The sequence below is a fragment of the Morone saxatilis genome, unplaced genomic scaffold (genome assembly GCF_004916995.1).
Source record: "Morone saxatilis isolate NCDOM2014 unplaced genomic scaffold, NCSU_SB_2.0 Contig20, whole genome shotgun sequence".
Taxonomy (NCBI): domain Eukaryota; kingdom Metazoa; phylum Chordata; class Actinopteri; family Moronidae; genus Morone; species Morone saxatilis.
In genome coordinates, this window is record NW_023339763.1 from 21,788,598 (window position 1) to 21,798,700 (window position 10,103).

Below are 10,103 nucleotides of genomic sequence, written 5' to 3' on the forward strand. Positions count from 1 at the left end.
ACGTTGCCATTTTTCGAAAAGGGGATTGCAAAAGAAATTACACTTTGCTGGGTGTTAGATTTTTAGAGTCACTTATTTGCTTTAAAAGCTTTTAAAAATGTCAATGATTGTCATAACAATACGTTACGGCCAGAGATACTTGCTTTACGCAAAGCCTCGAGTCCACTTTGTACTCCAGAGCAATGTCTAATACGTTAGAGCATACATAAACGATTAGGGCAGATAAAAAGCTGGCCAGCAAACCACAAAACAAAGAACTTTGGGGTGAAAAAAGTCCACCTTAACATTCCGTCCGCGCTTCGGATGCCGATGATGCCATCAAGCGCGGGATCTCTGCTGGTGCGTGGAGATCAGGTCCGTTCAACATGAACCAATCAGCGGCTTCATTAGCAGGAGCAATGCTGAGCGTGTTATGGGCAAACAACCAACTTCGTCCTTACTAAGGAAATCGAAAGGACACGGATAACTAGTCGCTTCATTCAACTTGTCGACCTGATAACCCATGCGGTTGAACCTTGCAGAAAAACTACAATCAAATCTGAGATTTCTCAACGACAATCAAGGTGAAAGAGAACCAAACTGTTGAGCCGTCTAGCTCCAATCTAGCTTCCCAATTCATTCTGCACTCATGGGCGATCGCCCGCCCCAGGTGGAACTCTGGGTGGGAAACTGCAAGCCAAAATTCGGTACAATGGGACTTAAGTTAGGGCACTTGGGGCCAGGCCTCTCCGCTAGAACGGCCTCTTGCTACAGACTTGGTGCACCAGCGGCGTCAACCTTTATATGCAATGCTTCCATCTATTCTTTTTAGGTTTTAGTGGTATTGGGTGTGGCGCGCGGGGTGTCACAAGCGCCAGCACTGACAGGCCTGGCATCTGTACTTACAGCGTTTTGTCGTTTCCAGTGAATGTGTGGCACAGATATTTTCTGGCGCCGTGTTTACGGAGATTTTTTTGAAAGCGTATTGGGTAAGGTTGTGTACTCGTATGGACAGGGCCTAATTCACTCTAATAAATGTACAGTTCAAGAAAGGTACTTTTTAAAATCATTATATTCATTATATTATATTTAATTAAACAATGCTCAGCACATCAAAATATCAATCATCATAGGACGATGACAGAGGGGGAAAGAAGTGGATGATACAAGATGTATCCATTTTAACGTCAAGATCGTAAAAAGGACACATTTTAACCCCATTTACACATTAACTTGTAGATTACTATTATGTACAGGCTAATCCACTTAATATGAATTACACAAAAATGTCAGGATCCCTCCAGTCCAGGATTTGGTCATTTAGCTCACTGGGGATGACATTTATCAGAGGCTATCATAGATACATAAAGCTGTCGTCATTTCCTTTTATTTTGGCACAGGGCCTTTCCAATCAAGTGTTACAGAAGTAGGTTTTCTTCTATCTAATTAAACAGAATGCGTTTTCTTGCTAAGAAAGGAAGGTTGTCCAGCTTCTACAAGAGTCCAAGGTTTCCTCTGTAGATGGCAGTCTGAACAATATATTTAGTATAAATATTTGTGTTTTGGAGGGACCCAGAAATAAATCACACAAATTACACATAAAAACCCAGAACCCAGAAGAAGCCTAATGTTTGTTCCCCAGCAGCATTAATTCTGTACACTGTGTGACTTCTTACTAAATAATGATTGTAAAAAAACCAACTAGTTTTATTGCACTGTATCAACCATGTTACCCCAGTTATCCTGCTTTATTGTCCAGTAACAATATTACTGCACCCTGTAATTATTTAATAGGTACTCAGCAATGTCAAACATATTTACAGTGTCATTTAAAGTACCACTTAAACACAAAGTTGTTACCCCCTTATTTCCCAACTCCCTACAGATGGGTGACAATTTAAAGGAAAAATCAACACAAAGCTCCCAGTCTCTCCTCTCCATAATTCCATAGGTGTTCGTCACATTATTTTGGTTGGCCCCTCGTGTCATGTATAAAAGTATCTGCATGTTTCATGTTTCTCCACTCATTCATTCAGGGTTTTCCTTTAATTTGTCACCTGTCTGTATTTGTCTCTGTATTGGTACCTGGTAAGGATTTTATTGATCCCATATATAACATATATAATATATTCAGTACATGATAATTATGGAGATCCTCTTCACAAGTCTTTCAATAGAAAGATTTTTTTCAATGCTGACTGGATGTGCTATCCGCCAGCCAGCTCACAAGCTAACAATGACTTGTTGGGATTGACTGAAAGGGCATCATGTCAGTATGGAAATCAATAACTTACCCTTTTCTTATAGACACTGTACCTCACAGCTTGAGGGAATAAATGTGTTCCTTATCCATTGTTTGTGAATATATTGGTGTCTAACTTGCGGTTCAGTTTCCACAGTCATTGCTTGGCTTCACAGGTCACCTTTTTGAAGTTTCGTTGCTCAGTATTCTTTTGACTGGGCCTTCATCAATCTTTGTCCTTACTCTCAGGTTCCTTTAAATCTCACAGGAACCAATTTGAACGTGACCTTTCGCAAACCTCTTAAGAAAATAATCCCATCATCCTTTGTGGCAATTTGATTCATTAATGTAGCAGAGGAACATATTGGTGAAACTGTGACATGTCTAGTCTTATGCCCTCTGTGGTGTATAGGGCATCGGCCCTGTGGAGCAGGTGTGATTTGAGAGGAGGAAGCTGTGTGTGTGTGAGAGAGACTGACGGAGAGGTTAAGTGGCTTCTGCAATCATGAAATATGAATGTTGTTTTCATTGTCACGTATGTCATCCAAGGGCTTCAAGGTCAACAAAAGATTCCAGCTAAACGTAAGTAGGCTATTTGGAAAAGGTTCCCTTTATGCTAGAGCCCACACCTCGCACAGGAGGTCCACACAACCATGCACGGAGCATCTTACTGCATGACAACTAACAGACTATGTCACATCCCATAAAACCTTTTCAATTGTTTTAATCACACACATGTGAGCAGTCAGCGCTGACTTGATGTCAGTCTTGACTGTGCACTCACTGTTTGGACGCTTCAGCACCGAGAATGAAGATGAACCTTTAAATAAGCAGCGTTTCTTTTTCTTTCAACAAGGCATGTCTCATTCTTTTCACACAGGAAGATTAAAGGGGATGTTGAACAGTATGTGTTTTAAATAAAGAAGTTTGACTCTTCGATCATAAAAGACCCACATCCTCTCTGTCAGATAGAGAGCAGTCGCCTTGTTAGCCTCGTTTGTCGATATGTGAGCTTCTGTGCTGTCCTTTTATTGAATGTCAGACATCTGTAATGACATTTACGTCTGACATGAATGAGGTCACTCCTTTAACACTGCAACAGAAAAAAAACTGCCTGTAAAACCTGCAATGAAATTTTATTTTCTTTGCACGTTTTATGGCTCCATTTATTTGTTCAGCTATGTTTATGTAAAATAATTGTTATTTTACAGGCTTCCCTTCACAGAGTTTACCCTTTCTCAGAGGGCATACTGAGTGTTTGTGTCAAATAATTGTCTGAACTCAATAATAGAGGCATTTCCACCCTGACAATGATACAAATTAAGGAAGAAATATAGAACAGTCTAAAGGGCCATCCACACCAAGAATGATAACTATAATAATAACTATAAATTAGGGCTGTCCCAGACTAAAGATTTCCCTAGTCAACTAGCAGTCGTTAGATAAAGCCATTGGTCGTCAAACGTTTACGATATTTATTGAATTATTTAAATATATCTATTTTAACAGCCGCCTGTTAAATGATAATGGAAAAAGCAGTAATGACTCTCACTGTCAGAACAAGCAGCAAGGAGACTGAATATTCATTTATTTCTACACACTTATAACGCTAACAGTTACTAAAATTAACTTGCTACAAACTCGCTCCTCTCCCTCATGCCTTTCCTCCTCTCCCTCCTCCACAAATCTCCCCCGGTACAACGAGCTCGCAGTCTGGGTACAGTCCGCTAATAGGACCCCCGTAGTAGTGGCAGCGGCTCATCAGCAGTTAGCACATGCAGCAGCGCTGTGTTACCAGAGAAAAGGTCCATGCTGCAACAGTCCTGGTGACAAGGCACAGCTCCTGTTTGACTGTAATATCTGAATATCTGACTAATGAAAAGTGTGTCGACTATGACTCTTATCATGAACTAACAGCTTATTCAAATATTAGGGGACAGCCCTACTACAAATACAGCTTTTTAAGAATCATTTTAACTCAAGTGGATGGTGTAGTCCACACCACAAGGATAACGATATCGACAGAGGTGAACAATGTTGTTGGGAGACCTGGATGGTTTCCACAGAAAATCTGAATTTATTTTTTGGAAAACTCTTCTGATAAAGCACAAATGTCACCTTTGCCTGTCCAAGAAAGTATCTAATGTGCTTGTTATTGCCCCCTGTGGCTGTTGGGCAGCTATTGAGATGCTACATTGATGTATTTTTGTAGTCCAACCCGGAAGTTAGTATCGCCTGGTTCCTTTGACAAAAAGCCAATGGGATTTTTCCATTAGAGTTTAGATTTTCGCAGAAAATAAGCTCTGCGGCGAACAAAGGTTTATGATACTTACATGTGTTGTTCAGCGAGATAATCTTCACAAATGAACACCACTTTTATGATTTGTGAAGTGTGAATGCGTACAAACCTAACGTTAACCACTCAGCTGTTCGGTGGTCTCATTTAGCCACTTGTTAGCAACTACAACATAAAAGCTTAAATATTATTTGCTGACGTAAGCTTGTGTTAACCACAGACGATATTTCAGACATGTAACCAAAAACTCACTGACTTTGAGGCGACGAACCGAAGTGTTAACTCATTTGTGGGTTTTAGAACTCAGCAGCACTTTATTGTGGTGCGCCAGACTGTAATGAGCTCATTGCTTCCCCATGAGGCCTGGAGGATGGAATAACCCACTGATGTTGTTGAGAACCACAGTTGTAGTGGGTGTTTTCCACCCTCCAACCTCAGGGGGCAGTAAGAAGGCATCACAAAGGTAGGACTTTTAATTTTTTTTGAAAAGACAAAGTTTAAGTATTAACAAGCAGTTTATGAATGTCCCACCCTTTTTCTCACCACCACCCCTCTCCTCTCCTCTCCCCAGATGAGAAGAAGGATAACCTCCCAGAAGACTTTGACATCGACATGGAGAACCCGGAGACTGAGAAGGCCGCTGTGGCCATCCAGTCACAGTTCAGGAAATTCCAGAAAAAGAAGCAGGATGTGAAGTCTTAGAGCGGAGCACTGTCAGCTGCGTTGCCAATCGATGTGGGCCCGGTCTTGCATGTCAATCAAACTGCACCGTCATGAACTGAAAAGGAAGGGTAGGGGTGGGATTCCTGAAGGTGGAAGGTCGGGGGTGGGGTGGTCTGGGGCTAAATAGTATCTTTGTGAAAGTGTGTGTGTAATTATTAACTATTATATACAGAAATTATACATGATCAAATTATGGGTGTATGTATTTAAATATTTTCTGTAATTTTGCTATTTCTGTTTTTTACTTCAATGACACAGTGTAGCTGCAGTAGAGCTTAAAGTTTGAGTAGTTTTTTTTATGTCACACTGTAATATACCCATGTTAACAGAAAACTAAAATAAGTCTCATAAATTGTCAAACAACGATTATCTTTAATTCAGGGGGAATATAAAGCCACATGCATTGCTGTGATTGACACTTAAACCTGGGTCATGATTTCATTGATAGTCTTTGCAAGGCGTCATAATCAAAAGATGTTTCAGCTCTGCTGGAGGTCTGGTAATGGCATTTCCCTCTGGCTGCGTAAAATGATCCCATACAGCTGCCGCTTTCATGCCGTACGACTGTTGCTTTTAAAATCAAATCAATGTCTAATTTGTATTTCGAAGTCGGAGGTCTCCCCTCCATCATGTCTTTGCATCCGCTGAGATGAACCTCTCTGAGCTGTGTGTCTTTGACTGTAGATGTTGTGCTTTTGATTTGTGTTTCTTTCCTTAATGTGATTTAAATGGCATTGTTGAGTTGGCTCACACATATATACTGTACAAGCACACGCAATTATGCATGCAAGCCTGCACACTCACACTCACACACACACACACACACACATTCATACAGAGAAATAAAGACGTTGGAAAGAAGTGTTGATTTACTGTGTATCATTCCAAATTGTTCTGGTAAGCAGCTGCACTGTACTGTATACAAGTGGTTCCCAACCTGGGGGTTCCAAAAGATTAATGGTTGGGTCACAAGGCCTTCTCGATTTTCAAGGCTGTAAGAAAACATTAAAATATACAGAAAAGTAAATGTAAAGTAAATTATCTAATAAAACAATTGCCAAGCGTCAGGGACAAGAAAACAATGAATTTGTCAAAAAATAAGCCTATTAAGTCTGTATGATTGTTAACAATCATACAGACAGAGAATTGTATAGAAAGGTCTCTAAACAGGAAATAATCTGCTCAATATTCGTCTAAATCACTTGTTTTACACAAACATCCTGCAGTTACTGAGTTCACTGTTTGGGTTCATTGTACAGTTTTTAATATAATATGAAAAATTCATAAAATATGTCACTTATTCAGGGGTTGTCAGTTTACTCAATGATAACAAGGGGGTCCCTTTAGGAAAAAGGTTGGGAATGACTACCAGAGTGTGTGCAGCATGTGCAGTAAATTGGATTCACTATATTAGGATCTGTTACAACCTTTTTAAAAACATAAACACAATGTCAAACAAAATGCTGAATAATAATTTGGATCATTCAACTGATATGACCTTGACCTTGCAACAAACTCACTCACTGCTGCACTAGATTGCCACATACTCTAGTCAGCACAGTTACAAGACCCTGATGTACTGATGGTTTTCCATGCCCTTTTACAGCAGACTGCATATATATTGCACATTAACTCATCCTGATTGATCTGAGAAACATTTCTGCATTAAAATGCCTGCAGGAAGTCCTTATACGGGTATAGCCCCGTACATGTGTAGTTCAGTTTAGGCTACTATGATATTTTGTAATGCTGTCATTCAGAGAGACAACTTGTGAATCTTCTTTACAAATTCATACAATCCTTTTTACAACAACACGTTGGCTTTTTGTCTTCTGGATCTAGGTAGATTTCTATGCAAAGTAGCTTGTGACTATGTGACCCTTTAGCCACCACCTTTCAAGTCTCAGATTTTCAAGTGAAAAACTATACATTGAACCACAATAAAGAATGCATTAACTGCAGGAGGTTTGTGTAAAACATCTGATCTGGATGAATGAGCAGATTATTTCCTGTTGCTGTTTTTTTAAATCATTTTTAACAATCGTAATAGGCTTCTTTTTTTGACAAATTCAGTGTTTTCTTGTCCCTTGCACTTTTGTTCTATTAGACAATTTACTTCACATTTACTTTTCTCTCAACAGGAAGTGATGACATATCCTGTTTCATCATCAACTGTTTATAAACACAGACCATATTCAGATAAAAATGCTCACAAGAAGAAATACAGAATAATAAAATGGAAATGAGACTGCAGTGTGCAGGTATTTCTCTAAAACTATACATCAGTTAATGAATACATATTCAGTAACATTTGATAAAGTCTGTGGACTGACAAATGAGTGTGCTTTAATAATAATAATAATACCTAGACTGAATTTGTTGAACAGATAATGATGTACCTCATTGTGGAGATTTTCTTTGATAAAATCTATAAGAAGTCAATGGAGTTTTTCTGTCCAGGTGCAATAACTTGATTTTAAGGAGAAAAAACACGCAAAAAAACATTCAACGAATGAAACAAACAATGCCGGCTGTCAGCTGCAAACTGTTCAGGAAGGTACAATGCTCATTGCTCCAGTTCTTTATCACTTAACATGTTTGGAATGGTTTTCCCCAGCGCTGCCAGCGACAGCTTCATATTTCTCAGGCTGATCAGAGGGAAGAATTCAGGTCTCCTGAACCTTATTGATGACAGCAGTTATTAACCACAGAGTGTGGCGGCAAGTAAATCTCTCTTACCACGCTTAATTTGTTGTGGACTTCAGAGGTGGTGGCAGATATAGTTCTCATGCTGAGTAATATGCCCTCCTGCTGCAACCCCCCTCTTGTGATGTGAGACCATGGAAGCAATTTAGCAGGCAAGACATGTGAGGCTCATGCAGAAGCTTCAGAATGGCAGGTTGGAAGGTCTTCAATTACTAAACCAGTTTAGGCAAGAACACTCAAAATGATGAACTGTACAAGTTTACACCTATGATAAGATTTAAAATGGTTATTTATAGGCTAATGCTGTCATTTCTAGAAGTCGTGACATTTTACATTTTCACAGACTTTATTAGAGATTTCCCCTCAGACTCAATTAAACTGATTTAAAGGACCAGTGTGTAGGATTCAGTGGCATCTAACGATGAAGTTGCAGATTGCAGCCAACTGAATACCTCTCAGAGAAAATACGGTGGCTGTAAAAGCACAAGGCTCTATACTTTTGGACCTTTAATCAACCTACAATGTTCAGCAGTCTAAATTTGAATTCATGGTTGTAACTTCATCCAGCCTGTTATTGCCGGCATTTACCAGAATGCCTTTTGACAGATAAGCTATACATGGCAGTGACCAAGTGCTGTCAGTTAGAGGGGTCATGGGTTTGTGGATTTATGATGTCAGCTTACCAACAAGCAGGTAACCCTGGAGCATGTCTATAGCTGTATCTCAGTTCCATAATACAAAGCAATTCAACCCTGTCCTGTAGACATCACGTTTATACAGGCATACTGACTTGTACATACTATACACTAATCTTTACAGTATACTGTTTTTGCAGTTAGTGTGCAAGAAATCAACATACTTTTATAACAGGAAATGATGCGATATTTGCACCATGTAATTAGATTTACAATGCACTACACTGCATACTGCAGACTGCTTAGGATTAGTGTGTAGTATGGATTCGGGACACAGATTCAGTTTATGGCTACACCCCATATCAATACAACATCTCCAGTTGCACTGCATTCTAGTTTTTTGAGGCATTGTTGGTGGTTCTTCTGCAGTTGAATTCTTCCCATGTTACTTCTGGCACAAAAATGTAATCAATCTCTTAAAAGAATAATTTCCTGTGATCTGGGTACTTTCTACCGTTTGCCGCTTGTTAGAGGTGAAATGTTTACACTTGCAGTGTTAGTCATTGTTTCCCTCAGCTGCTTCTTCTGGGTTAAGAGGGCTGGAGAAATAATCAGTGATCCAGATGAAGGCCACAAGCTGAGGCCTGTTGCTGATAAGAACCCAGAGCCATTTCTCCTTGAAGGTGCATTATGGGGGATTTGCCACAGACCAAGTGGAACTCATAGAACACATTTCTGATTGTTTATTTTTGAATGTCAAAGATCTGCGATGTGACATATAAGTCACAATGGGCTTTTTTGGTAAATAAATACTCAATTAATACCTTAATAATTTGACATTATTTTTTGTTTGTATTTCTTAAAATATACTTTAAATTGAACAACAGGGCATATATTAATTCGAAATAATTGAAACAGTGAAATTAATTGAGGGGCTTATTACCTTTTTTGTTATTGTACACAAACGTCACATCATATCGTCTCGTCATATTCCATGACGACTTGAAGGTTAAAAGCCCGCTGTGACGTATACGTCACAGCAACACTTTCGTAACTCGTTTTATATTGTTTTGTTCAGGAAATATGGTCAGAACAGATTAAATGCAATACAGGACATACTATTAAGATATTAGAATTGTTAAATGGGTTTAAACTTACCTTAGTAACAAAAAACAAGTCTTTAGAATTTAGCCATTTCCTTCATTTCCTTCCTTTCTGTCATTTCAGTCACACCCACATTTTGGAGGGGACACTTTCCTGTCACAGTCACATGACTGTCATATGACCACCACACCAGGATGTTTTGTAGATGTCACTTAGGGACTTAATGAGTTAAGGTCAAGCATAAAGCTGTATATGGAAGATTCAAGGACATTCAAAGTGTGTGTGACACACTTGTCACCATGGGTTCTTATGTGTTTGTCATGATGACATTTAATGTCCCCAACAACCTATGTAGTCTCATTTAGCCACTTGTTACTAACTTTTCTCTGAGAAATTGGGTATTTACTGACATATTTTA

The 10,103-nt window shown here is 39.2% G+C and overlaps 1 protein-coding gene across 2 annotated transcripts in view; it reads left to right on the forward strand.

Moving 5' to 3' along the window:
- The window catches only part of pcp4a (Purkinje cell protein 4a), a 28,588-nt gene extending 22,503 nt beyond the window's left edge, over positions 1–6,085 (forward strand). Inside the window, exons 3-4 of one of the 2 annotated variants that reach the window (XM_035666015.1) lie at positions 2,771–2,803; positions 5,089–6,085. In XM_035666015.1, the coding sequence (XP_035521908.1) occupies positions 2,771–2,803; positions 5,089–5,219 (164 nt within the window). In that variant the 3' untranslated portion in view covers positions 5,220–6,085. The remainder of the gene's footprint in view (positions 1–2,770; positions 2,804–5,088) is intronic. The other variant, XM_035666016.1, reaches the window with a different exon arrangement.
- Positions 6,086–10,103: the final 4,018 nt, after the last annotated feature.